This window comes from Idiotropiscis lumnitzeri, chromosome 3, assembly GCF_059441095.1.
Source record: "Idiotropiscis lumnitzeri isolate Australia: NSW breed Sydney's pygmy pipehorse chromosome 3, RoL_Ilum_1.0, whole genome shotgun sequence".
Classification (NCBI taxonomy): Eukaryota; Metazoa; Chordata; class Actinopteri; order Syngnathiformes; family Syngnathidae; genus Idiotropiscis; species Idiotropiscis lumnitzeri.
This window is the reverse complement of record NC_142393.1, coordinates 24,806,345-24,829,920: the sequence shown is the minus strand read 5'-3', so window position 1 is coordinate 24,829,920 and position 23,576 is coordinate 24,806,345. Positions and strand designations below refer to the sequence as shown.

Below are 23,576 nucleotides of genomic sequence, written 5' to 3'. Positions count from 1 at the left end.
ATAACTAAGCAAAACCTCTCATTTGTCATATCTTGTACACTTGTGCAAAGCTGATGCGCAGACGCGGATGCCATCCCTCCAAAAATGTGTAGCCTATTCTTTAAATGGACAATTCATGTACAGTACATTTTGCACACATCTGTTTTCAACTATCAACATGTTACTTGGATAGAGTAGTTTGTCTAGTAAATTGGGGCACTTGAGCGCTGCTAGCTGCTAACACTGCTTGCTTCTAAAGCTGGAGCTGTGTCTAAATTTTGACATAATACCAAAACAAAGAAAATTCACCCATTCGCATGGTGACTGCGCTTTGTGGTAGACTCATACTCAGCACAAAAAAACGAAAAAGTTGCAAATCAGGAAACACAAAACGCTTAACACATTTTGGACTTAAAAGTTTGAAAAATATATATAAAAAATATTGTTTTTTCTCAGAAACAATAATTACAGTTTGAATGATAACAACGGCCAATAATTAAAAATATCTGTCAAATGAATTGATTTGCTGAAGGAAATTCGCGGGGGGTGTCTTACTGTTACTGATTACTGTATGTGAAAATGACCTATGTGTATTATTATTTGTTTATGAAGAGATTGTCTGCATGTCCTGGATGTATCGCACATTTACAATTAAAAGCCTGAAATCGATTTTAAATAAAAGGAAGAAAAAAAAAAGTTAAGAGGCTGATCCAAAACGAAACAAGAGTGAAATGAGATTCAGACGTGGCCATTGCTTATTGAGACAGGTTAGGCAGCTGAATATTGTAAGTGCGTTTTCACCGTTTCCACAGCAACTACAGTATCTCGTTTCTCTCGCAGCAGTGAGCATTGATCCAAGGATATATCACTTCCTGTCAACAATTTACATACAGTTTCACTTGGGTGTTTGTCAATTGGAGTAAGTCGTTTATGGAGGGAAGTCTGAAATGCAAGCCTGATTTGACACTTCAACCCAGGCATGTCCATGTCCAGCTCTGGTCCTCAAGGGCAGCTGTTTGCTCGTTTTCCAACTCTGTCTGCTGCAACATAATACTGACGCTCCCCTAAAATTGTCCTAAACCCACCATAAATGATTTGGCGGTATTTTAATGCATTTTAATTTTCTTTTAATATGTATTTATTTGTTTATTTATACAAAAATTACAAAATGCTAAATATAAAGTGACCAGAAAATGACTTAAAATAAATCTAGACCTAATTCATCATTATTCTCCTAAATATGACCATAACATGTATTGTTATCTAATCCGTTCTACTTAATCATGAGTGGTACAAGCCTGAGTGTCTGGAATCTAGAAGCTGGACTGAACACAGCACTTTAAGGTCAAGAATGTGAAGGATGACTTAATATAATCATAAACCCATGGGCTTCTTTCACTTCTAAGGTCTAAGGTAAAGAGCCCTTGTCGTTATCCAGTATTATTGAAAAGAGGACTCTGACTATGGCAATGTCAGATCGCCTGTGGCTTCACTGCTTTCTGTTAGGAATAAAGAGTCGGGGGCAGACAATTTTTATGAATAAGACTGGAGGGTCGAGGCCGGAAAGGTTACAGAGATCGGGGTCGGAGGGCGGGGACAAAAAAGTGACGAGCTCTGTTCAAAGCAAACAGTTATTGTACTGAGCCAGTCAGGTGATTAGCCTTAATGCAGAAATCATAAAAAAGTCATCAACCGATTTGCCACCCTTAAAAACCGACGCCAATTTTTTTAAGCTTTCACCCACCAAGTTGTCATGATCCGCGTCGGGCATGACAGGGGTTTTTGTCATTGTTTTTGTCTGCATGTGCTTTTGTTATTGTTTTTGTCACCTTCCTACCATGTGCACTTTTGTTTATGTTTGTCAGGGCGTTTCCCCTCAGCACTCTGTCTCACCAGCCACGCACCTGTTCCCCGTTATCATCAACACACCTGATTCCCATCTGCTCCCCTATTGACTGGACTATTTAAACACCTCACTCCGACAACCCATTGTCGGAACATTTCTCCTGCTGCTTCATTTGGACTGTCACGACCGCTCCCTGATCTCGTTCACGCTCATGTTCTCGCTTCGCTCCCGCTCTTGCTTCCGCTCTTGCTTCCGCTCTTGCTTCCGCTCTTGTCCCTAGTTTTTGTCACTGTCTTCGTTCCTCGGTTTTTGTTCTGTTTAGTCAAGTTTAGTTCGTCATAGTCATTTTGCACCCTGCCACGTTTGTTTGTCCACGCCATGTTATTTGTCCTCATCGATTAATTTAATAAATTCCCTTTAGTTTACCCTTTTCCCTGCTTCCTCGCTCTTTGGGTCCACCCACCTCTTAACCGAACGGCGAAACCTGACAGAATGTTCCGACCAACCACGGACCCAGCGGGAAGCTCTCGGCGACGTCATCGTCGTCGCTGCTCGGACTACCCCCCTCAGCCTGCCGACCAATCCCGCGTCCTTCACGTAGGTTCTATTTTTCGTTCCCCACCGGTTTTCTCCCCTGCGTTTCATGATAATGTTAAGGATTACCCACCTGTCATACCTCCCCATTTTATTATAGATTCAGATTACCAAGAAGATTTTGAGCGCAATGCAATTACACCACCTCACATTATAGTAGACTCAGATCACGAGGATGACTTTGAATACATTTATGACCAGTTGTATGCCCAGCATGACACAGATTCCGTTAGGATCCGTCACTTTCCTCCCCCCGAACAATTTCCGTCACCTTTTTCTTTTGACCGTTTTGAGACCACCTCCCACGTTACCTCGCGTCGTTCACCTCGTCCCAAATCACGTAGATCACGGCCACGTCGTTCACCACGTCCACAGTCTGTTTCCGCTCCTAGTCACGTTCCCCTCGCGTTTCATAGCTCACGTTCACCAGCACCAGTAGTCACGGTCCCTCATGTTTCCCGTTCCCCTGACTCCCTATGGCGGCAGGCTGATAGGGATCAGTTCCCCCGTTTCGGCTGCGCCCGGCCCGGCTGCTGCGTCCGGCCCGCTGCAGCCTCCACGTCAGCTGCGCAACCCACGCCGCCTCCACGTCAGCTGCAGCAACCCACGCCGCCTCCACGTCAGCTGCAGCAACCCACGCCGCCTCCACGTCAGCTGCAGCAACCCACGCCGCCTCCACGTCAGCTGCAGCAACCCAAGCCGCCTCCACGTCAGCTGCAGCCTCCAGTGCCGGCTCCTCGTCCGCTGCAGCCTCCAGTGCCGGCTCCTCGTCAGATGCAGCCTCCAGTGCCGGCTCCTCGTCAGATGCAGCCTCCAGTGCCGGCTCCTCGTCAGATGCAGCCTCCAGTGCCGGCTCCTCGTCAGATGCAGCCTCCAGTGCCGGCTCCTCGTCAGATGCAGCCTCCAGTGCCGGCTCCTCGTCAGATGCAGCCTCCAGTGCCGGCTCCTCGTCAGATGCAGCCTCCAGTGCCGGCTCCTCGTCAGATGCAGCCTCCAGTGCCGGCTCCTCGTCAGATGCAGCCTCCAGTGCCGGCTCCTCGTCAGATGCAGCCTCCAGTGCCGGCTCCTCGTCAGATGCAGCCTCCAGTGCCGGCTCCTCGTCAGATGCAGCCTCCAGTGCCGGCTCCTCGTCAGATGCAGCCTCCAGTGCCGGCTCCTCGTCAGATGCAGCCTCCAGTGCCGGCTCCTCGTCAGATGCAGCCTCCAGTGCCGGCTCCTCGTCAGATGCAGCCTCCAGTGCCGGCTCCTCGTCAGATGCAGCCTCCAGTGCCGGCTCCTCGTCAGATGCAGCCTCCAGAGCCGGCTCCTCGTCAGATGCAGCCTCCAGTGCCGGCTCCCCGTTCGCGGCAGCCTCCTGTGCCGGCTCCTCGTCAGCGGCAGCCCCCCGTGCCGGTTCCTCGTCAGCGGCAGCCCCCCGTGCCGGTTCCTCGTCCGCTGCAGCCTCCAGAGTCCCACTCAGGCTCCCCGTCAGCTGCTGAGCCCCGTCTCGGCTCCTCGTCAGCTGCTGAGCCCCGTTCCGGCGCACGTTCCGCGTCCGCCCCAAGTCTATGTTGCGGCGGAGCACGTTCCGCGTCTGCCCCAAGTCCATGTCCCGGCGGAGCACGTTGTGCGTCCGTCCCCAGTCCATGTCCCGGCGGAGCACGTTGTGCGTCCGTCCCCAGTCCATGTCCCGGCGGAGCACGTTGTGCGTCCGTCCCAGGTTCACGTTCAGGCGGAGCACGTTGTGCGTCCGTCCCAGGTTCACGTTCAGGCGGAGCACGTTGTGCGTCCGTCCCAGGTTCACGTTCAGGCGGAGCACGTTGTGCGTCCGTCCCAGGTTCACGTTCAGGCGGAGCACGTTGTGCGTCCGTCCCAGGTTCACGTTCAGGCGGAGCACGTTGTGCGTCCGTCCCAGGTTCACGTTCAGGCGGAGCACGTTGTGCGTCCGCCCCAGGTTCACGTTCAGGCGGAGCACGTTGTGCGTCCGCCCCAGGTTCACGTTCAGGCGGAGCACGTTGTGCGTCCGCCCCAGGTTCACGTTCAGGCGGAGCACGTTGTGCGTCCGCCCCAGGTTCACGTTCAGGCGGAGCACGTTGTGCGTCCGCCCCAGGTTCACGTTCAGGCGGAGCACGTTGTGCGTCCGCCCCAGGTTCACGTTCAGGCGGAGCACGTTGTGCGTCCGCCCCAGGTTCACGTTCAGGCGGAGCACGTTGTGCGTCCGCCCCAGGTTCACGTTCAGGCGGAGCACGTTGTGCGTCCGCCCCAGGTTCACGTTCAGGCGGAGCACGTTGTGCGTCCGCCCCAGGTTCACGTTCAGGCGGAGCACGTTGTGCGTCCGCCCCAGGTTCACGTTCAGGCGGAGCACGTTGTGCGTCCGCCCCAGGTTCACGTTCAGGCGGAGCACGTTGTGCGTCCGCCCCAGGTTCACGTTCAGGCGGAGCACGTTGTGCGTCCGCCCCAGGTTCACGTTCAGGCGGAGCACGTTGTGCGTCCGCCCCAGGTTCACGTTCAGGCGGAGCACGTTGTGCGTCCGCCCCAGGTTCACGTTCAGGCGGAGCACGTTGTGCGTCCGCCCCAGGTTCACGTTCCGGCGGAGCACGTTGTGCGTCCGCCCCAGGCTCACGTTCCGGCGGAGCACGTTGTGCGTCCGCCCCAGGCTCACGTTCCGGCGGAGCACGTTGTGCGTCCGTCCCAAGCTCACGTTCCGGCGGAGCCTGTCCCGCGTCCGCTTCCGGTCAAGGATCCGACGGCGCCTGTCCTGCGCCCGTTGCAAGGGCCTGCCCCGGCAGCGCTCGACGACCCACGGTCGCTCCTGGCTCCTGCCTCGGCGGCCTTCGACGACGCGCCGCCGCTTCTCGTCACGGCCTCGGCGGGGCTCGAGGACCAGCCGCCGCTCCACGTTCCTGTCTCGGCGGAGCTCGAGGACCAGCCGCCGCCCCACGTTCCTGTCTCGGCGGAGCTCGAGGACCAGCCGCCGCTCCACGTTCCTGACTCGGCGGGGCTGGACGACCAGCCGTCGCTCCAAGTTCCTGTCTCGGCGGGGCTGGACGACCAGCCGTCGCTCCAAGTTCCTGTCTCGGCTGCGTCCGGTCCGCCGCCGCTCCAAGCCTCTGCCTCGGCTGAGCCCCTCGACCCACCGCCGCTTCTCGTCTCAGCCTCGGCGGCGCACTCGATGTGGCGATCTGGGCCTCCCGGACGCCCGCCTGAATGGCCACAGTCGGACTCCCTGGTTTGGCCTCCCGGACGCCCGCCCGAATGGCCACGACTGGACTTGCGGGTTCGGCCACCCGGACGGCCGCCTGAATGGCCACGAAAGGACTCGCTGGTCTGGCCTCCCGGACATCCGCCAGACCGGTTTCGATCACGGGTCGTTGACCCACCGCCCGACCCCTTCCGCCCACCCTCGTTTTTGGACATGGTTTTCTTTTTGTGGGACGTCTGGAATCCGTCCCTTGAGGGGGGGGTACTGTCATGATCCGCGTCGGGCATGACAGGGGTTTTTGTCATTGTTTTCGTCTGCATGTGCTTTTGTTATTGTTTTTGTCACCTTCCTACCATGTGCACTTTTGTTTATGTTTGTCAGGGCGTTTCCCCTCAGCACTCTGTCTCACCAGCCTCGCACCTGTTCCCCGTTATCATCAACACACCTGATTCCCATCTGCTCCCCTATTGACTGGACTATTTAAACACCTCACTCCGACAACCCATTGTCGGAACATTTCTCCTGCTGCTTCATTTGGACTGTCACGACCGCTCCCTGATCTCGTTCACGCTCATGTTCTCGCTTCGCTCCCGCTCTTGCTTCCGCTCTTGTCCCTAGTTTTTGTCACTGTCTTCGTTCCTCGGTTTTTGTTCTGTTTAGTCAAGTTTAGTTCGTCATAGTCATTTTGCACCCTGCCACGTTTGTTTGTCCACGCCATGTTATTTGTCCTCATCGATTAATTTAATAAATTCCCTTTAGTTTACCCTTTTCCCTGCTTCCTCGCTCTTTGGGTCCACCCACCTCTTAACCGAACGGCGAAACCTGACACAAGTAGCTGTCGATTGCTGCTGTTAATTTGATATTATTGGATTAATAACTCATTCAAGGCACATTTTTTTCTGTAATTTTTTGTTAATTGAAAATGATGGGCTTGGCTTACTTTGTCACAAACATTAACCTTTGTTCGCATACAATTTTGCTTGCACTCTAATGCTGTACACAGACTTCCTGTTCGTGCGGTGTATTAAGAAACAGAGTGAAATAACACTACAAATCTAATCGGTTGATTTAAAACTTTCACACAATATTATCAGTGTTCGTTAGCTGCTTGTGAAATGTTGTGCTCGAACGCTGGATTTGTTCACATCACCCTCTGTCCATAAAACCTAGTGATGCCCTGCCTGAAACCGTAACTTTAAACTGTTCTTTGAGGCGCTAACCCTGGTTTGGAATCTTAAATTTGAGTTCAAACCCTAATTTGAAACCTGTACCTTTGTTTTAAACCATTGCTTACTTTTAAATGGTAACTGAAACACTAATTGTTTCCTGCTAGTTGTTGTTGCCGTTGTTCCGCCGTGTTACAAAGGATGAGCTTGAATATAGAAGTGAATCCAAGTTGTAATGTAAGTGAGCATTCGTACCAAGATGTGCATTGAGTGCAAAACACCACAAAGCCCAACACGCTCCAAAATACAGAGAAGGCATAAAAATACCACCCACGTTCGGCTTGTCTCCCACACACACACACCCGCACGCACACACACGCTATTTCAATTTGAAGCATCTCATTTTGCAGCATTGCAACATTTTGACTGAAGCTGTAAATAAATACTGTCAATCTGAAATGGAGAAAGGCAGAAAGTTCCGGGCTTGGCGTGCCCTGAGCGAATATAGAGTATGAGCCATGTCGACCTGGGCCACTCGCCTTGCTCAATCCAAGCGACTGTATGATTTAAAAGCCCGGTCATCCATTATGAGCGTGTCGATCAATCCGCTTATAATCATAAGTGTGCAGGCTGGCAAATGGGGAAAGCAAAAGAGGGAGAAGAGTAGAAAAGTGCAGCTTGTCTGAGTCATAGCTGCAGCATGCGGTGGGGGGCAGCAAGAGGGAGCGAGCAACTGTACATACGTGGGTATGTATGTGTGAGAGTGAGCGAGGGCGAGAGAGGGAGAGTTTTAAATTTAGCAAATTGAGCTCCTTGCGAAACAAAAGCCCATTAGTCGTTCTTCACATTCGCACAATTAACATCCATATCGAAAGCGCTGAGCACCTTCACAGGCCTGTTTTGCTTGAAGCATTCCATCCGTGAAGAAGCCATTGTGAATATGCGAGTGCTTTTTTTGGTCTTATATAACAGCTTTACTCGCCATATCAGCATCACCGAGCCCTGGAACTGACCCCAATGCTTGTCCTCCTCCTGCCACATTACTGTGAGATTGCAAACTAGACTACAGGGTGTCTGATAATGGACACCGCAGGTGGTATTGTGGTATGGGTTTGATAAGATATTCAGTAATAGCACTTTAAAAAACACTAAAACACTAAAAAAAAAAATGCTCCGTTGTTTTCCTAACCCACTCACTTGGTAGCTGTGGACTTTGAGCAGATTGGATTACTTTAACCCAAAATTTGGTTTATTATTTTGACCCAGTAGATTGGGTTAAAGATTGGATGTGGATGGGCTGAAGAGCTGAAGCAGGCCGCCATTTTGTATTTTTGAGCACTGAAGTTGAAGGAAATTTAATTCAACACTTTTACGGAACATCAGTGGCATCTGGAAGGGTGAAACGGCTGACTTTGGACATGTCGATCAGGGTTCAAATCCTGGTCAGAGTAAACAGGAACATCCATTCGGGTCCCTAGGAAAAAAAACCCTTGTCTTGTGCCAATTCACAGAAATTATTCGGTTTAAAAAATGTTTGCTCCAGTTACACAAAATCCTTGATATTGTCACAAACGTGTCAGCACTGAGACCAACACGAGCGAGCGGCCATGTTTACCGGCATAAATGCATTTCGCCTCTTGATGTTGTGCATGTCACTTCATAGGCGTTCGCAATATAAGTCACATTAGTGTTTGTAATAAGAACGACTTAACAGAAAAATCCAAATCACGCATCATACCCTGCATTAACGTAGCCTCCGTGTTCCATCAGCATTTAATTTATTAAATGAGTGGCCAGTAATCATGCATGAGTGTATTTGAAATAGTCAAAATGCCTAAAGAAAGGCCCCGCTTGCTTAATGCTAACACTAATTAGCATCATTGTTATGGTGGGGTGGTTTTAACCCTTTAATCAACGGGTTGAACACAAATGGTTCCCAGACAAGATGTAAAAGGATCATATAACAGCACTCCAAGTCATACATTTGTTATTCTCTGTTCAAAATGACTTATTAGTGCTCTACTGATAAGCTCAGAGTAATTGAGACATTATTCTGCATCCCACTCGGCAGGATATGATAGTCGGCCGCAGTAGGCAAAGACTTCCGATAAATACTTAATCAGACGAAAATACTTGCTGATCAACAAAAGTCCTCTTGACCAAATAGCCCATCCGAAAGATGTTTATTTTATCATCACCCGATCCTCTCGTCCAGATACACCCACGACAAAATCTAACAGTGCACACGCACGTGAACGGTAGTAATGTTCACCCTTGGGCCAGCAGTCATTATACCACGCTTGCACTAATTACTCTCTCACGCACTCAGTGTGTGTCTTCCCGCACTTTCAACCCATTTTGGGCTCACAGCAGCACATTATATAAAGCGACACTTTCACTGGCTCATCTGAAATGCACCCGTGTGACCTCTCCTAAAATTAACCAGAAGGAAAAAATTGAAAAAAAACTCCACCTCACTGCTTCTTGGCAGAGGTGCTTTGGGACATCACGTCAGCTCAAGGCCTCACATTGTTCACAGTGCTATTAGCAGGGCGAGAGCAAGGAGGCAGACTCAGGACAGCTGTTTAAAACGGAGCCGCTGGGACACCGGAGCGCAGAGCATCCACTTTGTTTGGCAAAGTGCAGCTGCTGCACGCAAACACACACAAACAAAAAATTTAAAAATCAAAAGGGCACATATGACGAATTCTGGGTGATACGAGGTACACAGAGCAAAGGGGCAGACATGAGCACTCCGGCTGGAGGAATAAAAGTCATTAAAGCTGCAAGCGTACACGCAATGGCGAAGATACAATTCACCATCTGTCAAGTTGAAATCGTTTTTAGAAAATTTGGTAAGAATCGGACAAGTTCATTTTTAAAGGACAAAATGACTCGAAAATGGCCATTTTATACTATAAAAGCTGGATTCCTGCATATTTTCAGGAATATTATACGTGCCCACTAAAATTACCGGTGCCACCTTTAGAATTTACATAAAATTCTGAAAAGAAATATTGAATTTGTGTGTATGATCTGGCTACATTTTGGAGTAAAGAGAAATCCAGTAGTTAGGTTTAAGGAATCCAAGGATTCCTTTTTTCTGTGCCCTAAATTAAGAGGGGGAAAAAAATCTTGTAAATTTTACCAAAAAAACAGTGTTGTTGACATACCCACCAAATTTGAGTGCTAAAAAAATAGACAAGTATATAAAATGAGGTTTCAAAATCATGAAAAAGATCAAGTCATAGCGTGTTCACTGAATGTGCAGAAACCAAGCCCCACACACCTGTCAATCAAATAGTATTTCTACGACCTGGAAAAAACTGATGCAACATCTAGCATCTTTCCTATGCTTGCACAGGACATATTTGAGCCGCAAAAAATATATCCGTTGGAATATTCAAGGTTTTTTTTCCACAACACAACAACAAGGCACTCTAATTCCACAAATGCAACAGGAATCAGAACACATGTTTGCCTTGAGTTCCTCTTCAAGTAGTTTATTTTCAGGAATCTATTCTTAAAGGGGAAGTCAACCGAAAAATGTTCTCTCCAATATTATATTCTGTCGCACCACTAATCTGTACATGGCATTATGATTAAAGTTGTGTTTGTGGAATTTGAGTTAAGCAGTGAAATCCACCCATTTTTGTCCATCTCAGGGGCAGGCTAGTTTGCCACTTGCTGGCGACTGATAATGACATCACAGTTGTTTATGGCTCAGCTGCAGAAAACAGGTGAGCCGTGATTGGTCGTTACCTGAGCCCTGAGCTAAAGTGATATCATCTTCATTTGACAAAGTGACGAAATGGCCGCCCCTTGAAATGGCTAAAAACGGGTGCATTTTACTGCTTTACTTATCTTCCACAAACGCATTATTAACAGAATGCCATGTTTTGACTCGTGAATTACTGAAAATATTAAGTTAACGTTCCCCTTTAACTTGAGGGTTTTTTTTTTTTTTGCAAAGTCAAGTTATCAAACAAAGTATTATATTTTTTGCACTTTCAGACTCAGGTACATTTCTGAGTATGTCAGTTTTTTTTACCTTACTTGCTATAGTCTTATTTTTGACACACGTGTACTTTTACTTAGGAGAGAGTTTGTACTTCTGTTACCTTTAGGTAAATCCTTCATAAAACATTGTGATTCATTCTGTGTCAGAATAAGACTGACAAAGCAGTTTCAAGAGCAACGTGTCTCCCTTAGCGCTGCCCTCGTTGGCTCCCTCCACACCCTGTTGACAGATGGCAAGTCAGTGTGTATTCCACCTTTTCTCTTTTACACACACTGTGGAAGATCACAACCCTTTCCTGTTTCCTTCATCTAATTTCACAACACACACTCATGTTGCGCTATGATCGGTTGCCAGTAAAAAGGCATTTGTGGCCGAGCTCAACCCGAGGGGCAGCGCCTGGAAGCTTCTACCGGGCATGAAACTTCCTCCACGAGCAGCCACAGGTAGTAATTAAGCAAAGGGTCGATGCTTCACAGTATTTAATAGCCATCTAACTAATATGTGCTTCTGTGTAATGATCAACCCCCCGCTGGGGGATGAGAAGATCAGATTAGCTCGATAAGGGACTGGGATGAATGTGAATCAGAGACTAATAAGAGCGTTGGGACCTCAGCAAAACAATTCAAGTCCACAAAGGACTGTCCTATCACAGATGACAGTCACAATCCTTTTCACTGTTTGCCTTTTTTTATTCTACACCAATTGCTGCCTACTCACAAAATGTAACGCTTCCAGAACGAAAGCAAGTGTGTGCGTGTGTGTGTTTAACAAGGACAGATGCACTTGCTGTTTGCCAAAGCTTGCAGGACTCTAACTTGAGGTCAGCCTTGAGTCTAAGTAATACATCTCAAGCTTCCTGACCCACAGTTTGACAGCAGAGATTGATTGAGGAGAAAAATTAACACATTCAGAAAATGTTTTGTCATACATGATAATCTCAACAGTTCATCAAATGTGTGAGATAAAAGTTTGAAAAAGCTTCAATGCACCTTAAAGAAGGCGTTTCTAAGGTGCCAATTTTTCTTTCGCTGTTTTCAGCTTAACATAGGTCAACATGAGTCTGTGACCTGGTTGAAGTTTGACATGGATGCTGTTTTTTGATTTTATGTAATAGACAATAAAAGACAGAAGGCAGAAAAACGAGCGGATCAGATACTGGCATCTTTGAGACATAGTTGTGATACTTATTACTCATTACTCCAACCTCTGGAAAATAGTCTCAGTGGATGTTTATTGAGTTGTTTAAATTTGTTTTTTAAAAAAAAGCAGATAATTGACATGATACAAAGATAAAGTCATTTCAAATCGCAACTTTCTGGCTTTGAGAGACACTAAAAGAAGCAGAGGAATAAATATGAAATCACTCAATTCTGAGGAAGATAAAGATAAACTTCTCAGTAGTCTGCAATTAAGTAGGGTTGATCACACCTCGGTGAGCTGTTGCACAAAATGAACTGACATGAATCATGGCTCCAACATGGAGAGATGTCAGCTGAAACGAAGAAGAGGACGATCAAACATCGTAATGAAGGTAAATCATCATGCATTGTTGCAAAAGCTGTGTCTAAAACCTGGACTAAGTACAAACAACACAGGAAGGTTGTTTAAAGGCTAGCAAACTGGCAAAGCAACAAAAAAAAAAAAAAAAAGCACCAAGAGAGAAAACTTCAAGCAATGTCTCGAAAACAGAAAAAGCACAGCAAGATGAATGAGAGGAAACTGTGGCGTCAACTGTGATTAAAGCACTCGTGAAGTGAGGATGACTGGATGAAAGTCATGTTCGGGCACGGTGATGACACTGGAACTTTTGTTTGGAGACATGCTCATGAGAGTTCTGTAGACGACTGCCAGAAGAAAACGTGCACATTTCCACAGATATGGGACTACGTGCGTGTCAGGTCAAGGCACTGAGAAGATGGCGAGCATTACATCTTCAATAAATACACAACATGACAATTGACAGGGACATTCAATGTCGTGGCCTACAAATACTTCAAATTTGCCAGAGTGATGTGTTGAAATGTTCTTTTGTTGTTGTTTTTTTTTTCAGAATTGATTGATTGCATTAGTTTTCCAACTGCTTGTTCTAAACAAGTAATTGTTACTGACTCACTTTTTCTTGATTTCTTTTAGTCTCTTAAAGTCAGAAAGTTGCCAAAGAAATGTCTGGTTTGTGATCAGCTTTTTTTCTGCAAATTTCAACAACTGAATGAATATGCTCTGAGAATGGTGATTCCATCATTTTTACCGGGAAGTGTAGATGGCATAAGGTGTTCAATGTGCGGGCCCAAAGTAAGTACTGAAAAGAGGGAAAAGCTGGTTCCCGGAGAAACATGCAGCTGTTGTTCGTTATCGGGTCATGAAACAATTAAAGAATAAAACAGACCGGGAACATATTACGTATGCTTGGAAGGGCTCAGAAATAGTGGCTCAGCAAGACTCAAAATCTTTGAAGTCGATTCAACTTACTTTCTGCGAATGGTGGCGCTGGTGTTGGTATCTGTGCTGTCGGTGCGCTCAAGACGGCCTCTCTCGGTGGTGGAAGAGCCGCAGGAGAGACCTCGTGTCAGCCTAGTGTGGGTCCTTCTATCCCTGCTGGGCGCCGACGCTGTCGCGGGTCCACCTTTGGTCTGAGGCGAGGTCGCGCTGCCGTCCCCACCGCCGCCATGATGGGTGGGGAGCGACAGAGGCTGGCCGTGATCATGGTTCTGCTCCGGGGTGTCGGAGCCAGGAGTCCGAGGGCTGCGATCCTGCCTCAGGTCTTGGTTCTCCTGGCTAACCCGGTCCAGCTGGCCTTCCAGCTCCTCGATGCGCCTCCGTTGGGTTTCCAGGAGCTTGGCCTGGCTCTCAATGATGTTATTGAGCTCCAGGAGGTACTCCACCGCCCGGTTGGGGCTCTCCGGGCTGGCCTCCATGGCGGAAGCCCTGATCCGCCCCCCCCACCAGCCCTGATGAGTGGGGGGGAGGGAGGAAACGGCGGAGACTCTGGATGAGATGAACTATTAGCTTTGGATGCGGGAAATAAAAAGTCACAGAGGTGATAATTGTTGGGCTGACTACATGCCGTCAAATGGGAGGGTGAGCATGAGCACTAGAACATCTTTGAAGCGCTTTGGGATGTCGTCGTGCGGAGAGGAACGCTGAAAAACGAACGAGATAAACTGTTGATTGTCTGATCATCTGTTGCCATATTTGAAGAGTTTGCCAAATGAGTGTGGAATGCTTTCAGAGTTTGGGCCATCATGATGAACATCTAACAAGATGACCGCCGATAATTGTCTGATGAACCATGAATGGTGCAATATGTCTAGATGAGGAACATCTACCAGTTTATAATCCATCCATCATCTGCCAACTAGACCAACACGGGGTAAATATGGACACTGTTTTTCTTATCTCCCACTGATTGTCAGGCAGTGTCAATCATTACATAACTCCCGCCTACACTGAAGATCCCCACGCAGCGTGCACCGTGGCTCTTTCAACCCATGGCGCGATGCGTCTTTACGGCACGGAAAGTAAGCAAAGTTGTCTTACGGAGTGCATTCTTCTCTTAGAATCGGCGGCTCTCCTCAGCCGTGCCGCAACTCCATCCTTTGGTTTTACGGGCGATCTCCTGCAAAGTCAGTGAGCGTGCGTGGGGGGTCTTTTTCCCATCCAACAGCAAAAGCAGACTTTACTTCCACAACGCGCGTGTTTGGTAGCTCGATATGAAAAACTCCCGAGTACTGACAAGCGCCGTAAATGTTCTGCGAGTATTATGACTTCTCCGAGGCGAATTTGAAGACATGCGTTATGGGTGCGTGCGGCTGAGACAAGCAAAATAGAACGCAGGCGCGCTTCGTGCGCGTCCGACTGCGGAGCTGCGTTCGGCTTTGCCTCTGGAGCAAAGCGCGACTGGTAAAATCATTGTGGTGGTGATAGTGACACATTTCCGGTCAGCACTTTCAAAATAAAACGAGTCCTCTCGGACCAGAATTTCAAAATAAGACACTACAGTTGCGTAATCCTCGTTAACTAGACCTTTCCGCTCCAAGTTAAACAATCCCTTCCAGGTCAGTTGAGCAAGGCTGAGCAATTGACAAAAATGGTGAACGGCTTGAATGTATAGTGTGAATGAGTGAAGTGTCAGTCAAAAAAAAAATGTTGCCTAAAATGAGGTAACTTGCTTTCAAGTGAGATGAAACTGGGATTGTCACGAACATATCTTTCCCCAGTGAAATAAAAACTGTACCTGGTGTATTTTAACAAGGAAAATACCACTATAATATTTTACTTTTTAAAAACATAACAATGATGACAATTAACAGAATGTGAAGAAGGCTTTTTTGGCATACATTTTTTTTCTTAATTCAGTGCACACTACGCTCCCCCATTTGGGGTGCGCACCTTGACCATTGGGGGCAATATAACACAGACATACTGATATAAAGTCCATAGAGATGTCATAACTCATCAGCAGTAATGTTATATATCACAGAGAATTAAGAATATATGCCTTTAAGTATTGTTATATTATCTGTCAACGTGTGTTGCTGTAACGAATGTGTGTAAATATCAATTGCTTGAATCAGGGAAGCCAATCTCATTTTTGTCACAGGCCACATTACAGATATACTGTCCCTTGAAGGGCCGTTATAACGAGTATGATCACCTCGTATTATTGCAGACACATAAAATTGATGGATAACAAGTTGGGAAATCAGAAGCCAGTAAAAATAAAAGTCCAGCTTTTATTCTATTCAATTGTATTCTTTATTTCAAAAAGGTGATTGGAAACCAAAAAAAATACTAGTAATGTCACAAACTTATTAAAAGTGACGACAATTGGCAACTTTAATATTTACTCAAGCAAGATAAGGTCAATGCGCATGATTTATTTTCACAGGCCACATAAAAGATGTGGTGGGCCTTGAGTTTGACACCTGTGGCTTGAAAGCTTATTAACGCTGCCACGTAGATGCTGTTGAATAGCATGTGACGTTTCACATTGTGTTAGAATTACAATGGCTGAGCTAAAGAATTTAGAGTATATTTCTTTATATTTGTTGTTTAGTTTGACAGTCAGACGGTCAAAGAAAGACAAACAGACAGACAGATCGAAAGAACGAAAGATAGAATGAAAGAGAGAAAATGAGCCGGTATACTAATAGGGAGGTCTCAAAGATCTGTCTTCTTGTCGTTTTCATGCCCCCACCTTTCACTATTGTTCTTGAAAAGACAGACCTGGAGCCATCCCTGCATGCAAATCTTGCCAAACACTCAACGGAACACAAAAAGAAGCTAAAGATCGTATAATTTTGCACACAATGCTGCTGTTATGGAATCTGGAAATGGCAAGCTGGTGCCATTTTAAGTAACGACCCAAAGCAGCACAGGGATGTGATTTCATGCCCTATGCCTAATGTCAAGACTTTTTTTTTTCTAAAAACATCTTGTAGCAATGTGAACCTAGTTGTCCCTCCAAGCCAGGAAAGAACCGAGTTGAGTCACTGAGTGTACATACACTGGGCCAAAGCCTGTGAGAAATTTCCCCAAAAAGACAAAAAGACGACAAGGAAGCCTCACAATAAAATTTTATTTTTAGCGGCATGCTTAAAGTGCTCCTATGCGGACCCACTTGTGTCTCGACCCTCTCTGTCGTGCGCACACAGGTGAGATAACATTAGCGTGAAGGTAATGGTAAGCCCATGGAAAATGTAAAATCCCTGTTGTGGTCAAGAGCAAGCTTAATAATTGACATGGAGAAGATGATCCAGACTTTATCCGGTGATAGATGTGCTCTCAAATGCACGCCTTATTTCATCCTCAAGAAATGTGATTCTCAATTTAAGATTCACAGTTTCTCTATAAAAAGAAATTTGTCTTGGAGCAAGAAGAAGCAGCATAAATAGACAAGCATATCCATTAACATCACACCAAACCATATGTGACATAATGTACCACCATGTTCTTTGATATTTGCATCGAGCAGTTCCTCTCAAAAAGGGACAGCAGGGAATTTACTTTTTTTGCTGTACTAGATTAAAGTGTAATTGCACATTTAGTAGATGACAGTAGTGCTCTCATTGTCAGAGTGTGGCCAAATTAGCTCTAAAATTTGTTTTTTTTTCTTTGTTTTGGACCAATCATATACGCGCACACACACGCACACAGCACAGAGCAGGAGATGTGGAATACAGTGAACAAACCCTTAAGAGACAACATGAAAACATATTTAACACTAATGTGGAAAAAAAAGGTTAAAAAACAATGTTTATAAAGATACCCTTTGTTATGAGTTGACCTATATTTTCTAAAAATTGTTTTCTTTAATGTTAACAAGGATGCATTGTTATTCGAGGTGTACATATATAGTTTTAGAGACAAATGATACTACAGCAGAGAATTACGTTGGTGTGGAATATTTTCTTCTTCCCGGCGAGGGGCATTGAAACGGGTTAAAAAATATTGAGAAGCACTGGCATGGAGGTATTTTACCATTAATCCGCTCCAGCCTCCTTCTGTCCAAAACCCCAAATTCCTTTTTAATGAAGAAAATTAGCCCTCCATAATGCTGCTGTTTAAAAACATTGAATGAAATCGTTTTATGGATTGTAAAGCATTAAAAAGTTTGTGCATCGTAATAATGGATGGATGGATCGATTTAAAGTTGTCAAGGGAGCCAGCCTTTGAAAAAAGTCATGCAGACACAAACGAAAAGTATTTTACTACTACTACTCAGAAAGTTGCTCTTGTATTACTCATTATTCATAGAGGATAATGAATTTATGCCAGTGAGTATGTTATTCTCGGTCTATATGTGTTGTTCTGGAACTTGTCTTTAAATATCCGTAGCTTAGCCGTAATGTAAGCTTGCTAATGTTAGCAATTTCCATTTATGTTGCATTCAAATGATATGGAGTGAAACACACATTGAACGAAAGTCATGTTAACAAATATATAAGAAACGTATCTGCGTTATTTGGGCGGAAAAGTGGGCACCTAACCCACACTTGCACATGAGAGAACGACTGCTCAAACTGTACTGTATGCGTTGCTGCCACCTGCTGTCCAACGGTGGTGCTAAAAAACAAAAAGACAGACATCCTATTGATTCAGCACTTTATTTGCACATTTATTAGAATGTGTTTACACTTCAGACATAATCTGCTTTCGGAACTGAAAGAGTTAAAAAATAATATTGGGAAACTGAAGCGACACTGTATGGACACCAGTCAGGGATTTGGCGGTGTCACTCTTTTGGTGTTTCACCATTTTGACGGAGGGGGGGGGGGCGAATCCAAGAAAGTAAAGTTTTTTTCCAGATCAAAAATAACAGTCTGTGTCTCCTGATGTTGCCGTAAACGGCTTACGATCTTATCTATCTTTTCTGAACATATGTAACTTTCCCTCCGGAATGGCTTATCAATCTAAAGAATCTGATATCCTGAGTAATTAAAAAAAAAAGTCATTTATAGAAAAATAACATCTCACAGTATATCTTCATAATGCTTTTTGAATTGCCGTGACACAATTAAAAAACAAATTGTCATATTGGACACAACAGAGTGGATAATGAAGGATTTTTGACTGATTCACAACAAAGGGCCACACTTAGTTCAAATTACGACTTTTACAGTGGTCAGGATGAAGGAGTTTATATATTAGCAAGGCAACAAGTACGTGGCACAATGGGCACACAAGTTGAAATCCACCCACCTGCTGCAAACTTTTGGCATTTCTCACTCACTTCCGTTCAAAAGTGAGCATCTTAATTCACACTCAGGTCGTGTAGAAGAAAACATTCGTGAACCAAACGGCCTGGTAGGATCAAAAATTTACTTGGTCCTTGACAAAAGCTCTATCATATATTTTTCATCACGTAACAAACAATAATATAGCTGTTGCGTGATATATACAGTAGATATGCAAGGATGATTAATTACATACACATATAACTCTTTTACACATATATACAGAATATATTTTGTGACTGCAGGATACCAGACCTGCAGGAAAAGGGGATTTGCGTCATCACATTTATATCGAACTATATAGAGGAGTGTGTGTAGACTACACGGAAAGGGATGGCTGACAATTGCATTATTATTGCTTGGAGACGCCATGAGGTATAAGTGAACACCAAAGCATCCTTTTGTGGAGGAGCAAATACTTTACAGAGGATGACAGGAATGGACAACAGATAACTGAGGTACACTGCGTCCCATTCAGCTGTAAAATAAATAAATTAATAAATAAAAAGAGTTGAAGCCGTTTCGATCGTTAAATGGTGCCATACAATTCAGTTGAAAAATGAATTGAAATCCCAAAGTGGGACAAACTAACTTATAATAATAAAAATAAAATACAGCTGCATGATCATGTGTATTTATATTTTGTTGAAGCACCTTGTGGACCTTTATTATCTGTTTCCAGTCATGTTAGACAGGTCTATGGCACATCTTGCTGATTAGCAATTCCGACATGTATCATCAAAGACTGTTAAGGAAAAGTGAAATAAAAAATAAATAAATCAAGAATTAAATGGGAAGTTTGCTATAAAAAAAAGAAACACTTTTTTTGTTACAAGAATCATTGTGACTTGACAGCATCACAGTGGTGCCTTGAGATATGAGTTTGACTCATTCCATGACCTCGCTCATAACGCAAAACACTTATCTCTCAATTCAGACTTTGTAATTGAAATGAACGGCACATTCATTTTCCATGTCCCAGTCTTCCGTTGTTGTGTTTTTAATGAGGCAAAATAGCATTCTAGATTTTACTTGTTAAAAATACGAGTATTGACTTAATGAAATAGAATCTAAAGAAGTCAACAGATTGTGCATCAGGATTTAAAGCTACGTTGCAATTCATTTTGCTGCTCCATCGAGTGTGCACGCCTTGGCCACTGGGAGGCAGTCAAGTAAGCACACATGAAAAAAAAACCACACTTCTACTACTACTAGAATTGACTCAGTAAAATGCGCGAATACTCATTTTTTGCAAAGGATAAAGAATATATGCCAGTGAATATTTTTATATTATCTGACTACTCATGTTGCTGCACAGTGTTCAAATACAAATTTCTTCTAAACTGTGAGTATTGATGCTAATTAATAGCACTTGCTTTATTTTTTAGCACTAAGCTAAACAACTTTATTTGGGCAAAGTTGTATGGTAGTTTTAAATAAACGTGTATTTCTCCTAGATTTAGTTCATTTAGTTAGACAGTAAAATCAATTGAGCATGGCATTAAACAGCTTGACGCCACTTTTCGATGACTTGTTCAATATTTGCCAAACTGCTGATTGTAAAATGAGTTGAGTTCACCGCCACCATACAGCGCCCGTATTGCAAGTCCGCAAGTCAAAGCAATAAAAGAACTGAAAATGGCTGACTGACAGATTGTATCTCAAGTCGAGGCACTCATATCTCAAGGCATCACAGCACATGTTAGTTTGATTCATAAAAAATAATCAAATGTCTCTTGCACCTTTAATTTGGCATCCAAGAAACCAAAAAAAAAAAAAAAAACAACCAATCAGACACAGAATGTGTGACTTCGCAGGTGTCAATCATTAGTCGTGCACTCCGGGCTGTGCAGCTTGTCTATACACTGAAAAAGTAACTCATTTGATTCCATTGGATTTATTTAATTTGGGAATTGGTTGCACATGATGCACACGTGTTAAACTACCAGTTATCATTTTGATATTTCAGGAAAAGAGCAGAAAATTACATTGTTGACCACATATTTATCAAGTGCAACCGAAACTTAAGAAATTTGTTTTAAGAGTACGATTACCAAAATGTATTAATGCAACCGTCGTAACAGTTCCATTTTTCTTTACTGAATTGTATAGATTTCTTTTAATGACATGAATGAGGAAGTTCTGTTATAGATGGATGTCTATTTGTATATATATTTATTTGATTTGATCATTCTATTTATCTTGTTTTAAATGACAAAAAATATCTGCTCTAACCTTTTACCCTGGAACAAAGATTAAGACAGGAGTGCAACAGAATAAAGGGATAAGTGACCCAGAAAAACACGAAAACACCTGGAATCGGCATTTATAACTTGAAATATCAGCCAACAATCAGCTGGAAAAAGGCACAAAGAATACAACCTCAAACTTTGAGATGGGAATGCAGAACAGCTTCCAGTAAAGAACCAATTTCAATTCATTCACTCCAACGTCTCAATGCTTATCAATTTCAATTTTTGGGGGGATGATAACGCCAGATGCCAGTGTTGGATCAGACGGGGAAATAGAGAGGACTAATTGACATGGGAGGAAGACAATCGGCCAAACAATCAAGGATGTGGTCACACATCCCAAGAATTGCGTTGCCACATGGATACGTCCCATGGCTTCTTTGAAATGACAAATTCATCATGTGCAAATATATTCTCCTATTTTGATTATTATACTGCCAAAGTAAATTGACTCATAATAATTGCATATGAAAAAAATCCTAAATGAAGCAACAACTGGACTGGCAAGCAGAGAAGAGCATTGATTCCAAGCCACAGTTTGGCGGCACGCCAGTGTCATCAGATGTGCCACGTAAAATTATCAGTAACTAAATTGGTCCTGGAATTATTATTTCAGTTATTGTTATGGCATTTCAAGCAGAGCTGCGTTAAAAACTAAAAAGAAACTGAAAAAAGAGCCGTTGAAAATCTCCATGTGTCTTCTGTTGAACTAAACTGGCCCAGAATCCACACAGGGTGAGTCAATTCCAGAGTAAATGAAGAAAACATTACCATTACTTTAGTATACATAACTTTTGTTTGGTTGTGTACCATAGATTTTTTTTTACGTGAACACAACCAAGGAAAAATACACCACACTACTCACAAAAAGTTCAGGATGAACCTGAGATGCACTAGAACCCCAACAAGCGAACTTAATTTGACCTGCTGTAAACTTTGGAATGGTCAACCCAAATCACTGTAGATAAAAATTAAGGTAAAAAAATTAAATGCTTCCAGGAAATGAAAACAAAATGTTTGGTAATGGAGACATAAAACATAATCTTCGTGATAAAATGAAAAAAGGGAAAAATAAAATCCCAAAATTATATATAAAAATATGCCTCCAATTTACAGAGGTCAAGAGTAAACATTTTTTTAGTCGCCCCTAACAAGTGTCTTGGTGTTGATGCAAAGTCTGGTCCTTGAGAGCCATTCTGAGGAGGAAGATATATAAAACAGGCTAGATAAGATGCACTTGAGGGCCATACTTGGCCACCCCAGATTTAGCGGCAGTCAAACCATTTTCAGCCATCCAAGGAGGCTGACATTTTATGCTACAGGAATGAAAGCGGCTGGATTAATCGGTTTAATTCTTATTCCATGAATGTAATATTAATCTGATTTCCATGTTGAGACTAGTGGGGGCACATGAACATTTTGACTTTGCTTCCACTTGAAAGCCCCAAACTCCAAACCTTTTGTGAGTAATGTTGTGCCTTGGCTCAATAAAGGTTGGGAACTATTGGGAATAGGGAATTGGATTGATATCGGTAAATATTAGTTCCTCTCCCAACAGAAGTAAGGTGTGTGTGGTCAAATCAACAATTCCAGTCAAGTGGCATCGTCACTCCTCTCTGCTTGCTGGCCCGCTGGCCTCGACGACAGCCCGTTCTCCGCAACTACCTGAGCGAGCCTGCGCCTGCTGGGAGCCAGCCAAGGTCCCGGCAGCATGACGGCCATGCGGCCGACCGTTTGCACAGGGAAGCTGGAGACGCTGGCGGCGGACACGCTGTCATCTGATTGGCTGCCTCCAGACTCTGACTCATCATCCCTCAGTTGATTAACAGAAAGTGCAGAAGCGAGGAAGGAGAAGGGCTTCCTTTGAGAGACGGAGTGCGTCCCGATGTCGATTGATAACAGTCCCTCCTGTGCATCATCTGAAAACTCATCTTCCTCAAACTTTTCCCCACCCTGGTCGTCGTCGTCATTTTCATTATCACTGTCGTCATCCACGTAGCCCCGGAGCTGCTTCATGGCACGGTAGCCTGCCGCCACTTCGCACATCTCGTCTGGCTCCTCCTCGCTGTCCTCTTTGGGCCTTGGAAGCTTTTTGGAAGGACTTGGAATTGGCAGCACGTCTGCTCTCTCTAACGCCTCCTTTCCCTCTTCGACCCTTTCTCCTAGATTCTCCTCAACCAAAGCTGCTACCTGTTTCTTCTCCTTCCTCTCTCGGCTCCTCCCTCTCTCTGATCCTCCCTCCCCTTTCCTCACCCGCCCCGCATGGTTGTGATCGGTTGGCAGGGCTTCTCTGGGCAAACTCCGAGACGCCCTTTTCTGAGACCTCTTCCCTCTCTCAGGCTCCGAGTCGGGGCTCGGCAACGCAGAGCGACCTCCCGATCCCCGCTTTCTCCTCCTTCTTGTCCCTTTTTCATGCCCGTCCAAAGACTTGCTTCTTCTCTTCTGCTTGGAGCGGCGCCCCCTCTGCCTTCTGGAGTCTACTGCAGCCATACCCTGCTCCTTGGGGTGACGCAGGCGGGAGGGGGAGGTGATTCTGTGCTCACGGCCTGGACAGACATTGTATGGGGAACGTAGGTTGGGGGGGCGGGGCATAGATGGGGGTGGGACGTAGGGGTGTTGAGAGGTAGCAATGTTTGAAAAGTGTGTTGTGCAATTTGATATGAAATTGTGTTTATTCATGCTTAAGATCTGTATATCTTCTCAAAGTACAGTGGTCCCTTGACTTGCAAGTTTCATTTGTTCCATGGCCACACTCATAGCTCAAATCTCGTGTATCTCAAGCCATCTCTTTCGCGGAGGAT

The 23,576-nt window shown here is 44.9% G+C and overlaps 2 protein-coding genes across 8 annotated transcripts in view; both read right to left on the bottom strand.

The window, feature by feature from the left end:
* The window catches only part of iqsec2b (IQ motif and Sec7 domain ArfGEF 2b), a 50,580-nt gene extending 35,894 nt beyond the window's left edge, over nucleotides 1–14,686 (bottom strand). Inside the window, exons 1-2 of one of the 2 annotated variants that reach the window (XM_088289507.1) lie at nucleotides 14,325–14,686; nucleotides 13,257–13,927 (exon numbers count right to left, since the gene is read on the bottom strand). In XM_088289507.1, coding sequence (XP_088145633.1) covers nucleotides 13,257–13,702 — 446 coding nt within the window. In that variant the 5' untranslated portion in view covers nucleotides 13,703–13,927; nucleotides 14,325–14,686. Of the gene's footprint in view, nucleotides 1–13,256 lie in introns of both variants that reach the window. The other variant, XM_088289506.1, reaches the window with a different exon arrangement.
* A 3,188-nt stretch (nucleotides 14,687–17,874) lies between these two features.
* The window catches only part of magixb (MAGI family member, X-linked b), a 64,557-nt gene continuing 58,855 nt past the window's right edge, over nucleotides 17,875–23,576 (bottom strand). For 5 of the 6 annotated variants that reach the window (XM_088289801.1, XM_088289800.1, XM_088289803.1 and 2 more), the window contains one exon: nucleotides 17,875–23,321. In XM_088289801.1, the coding sequence (XP_088145927.1) occupies nucleotides 22,369–23,321 (953 nt within the window). In that variant the 3' untranslated portion in view covers nucleotides 17,875–22,368. The remainder of the gene's footprint in view (nucleotides 23,322–23,576) is intronic. The other variant, XM_088289805.1, reaches the window with a different exon arrangement.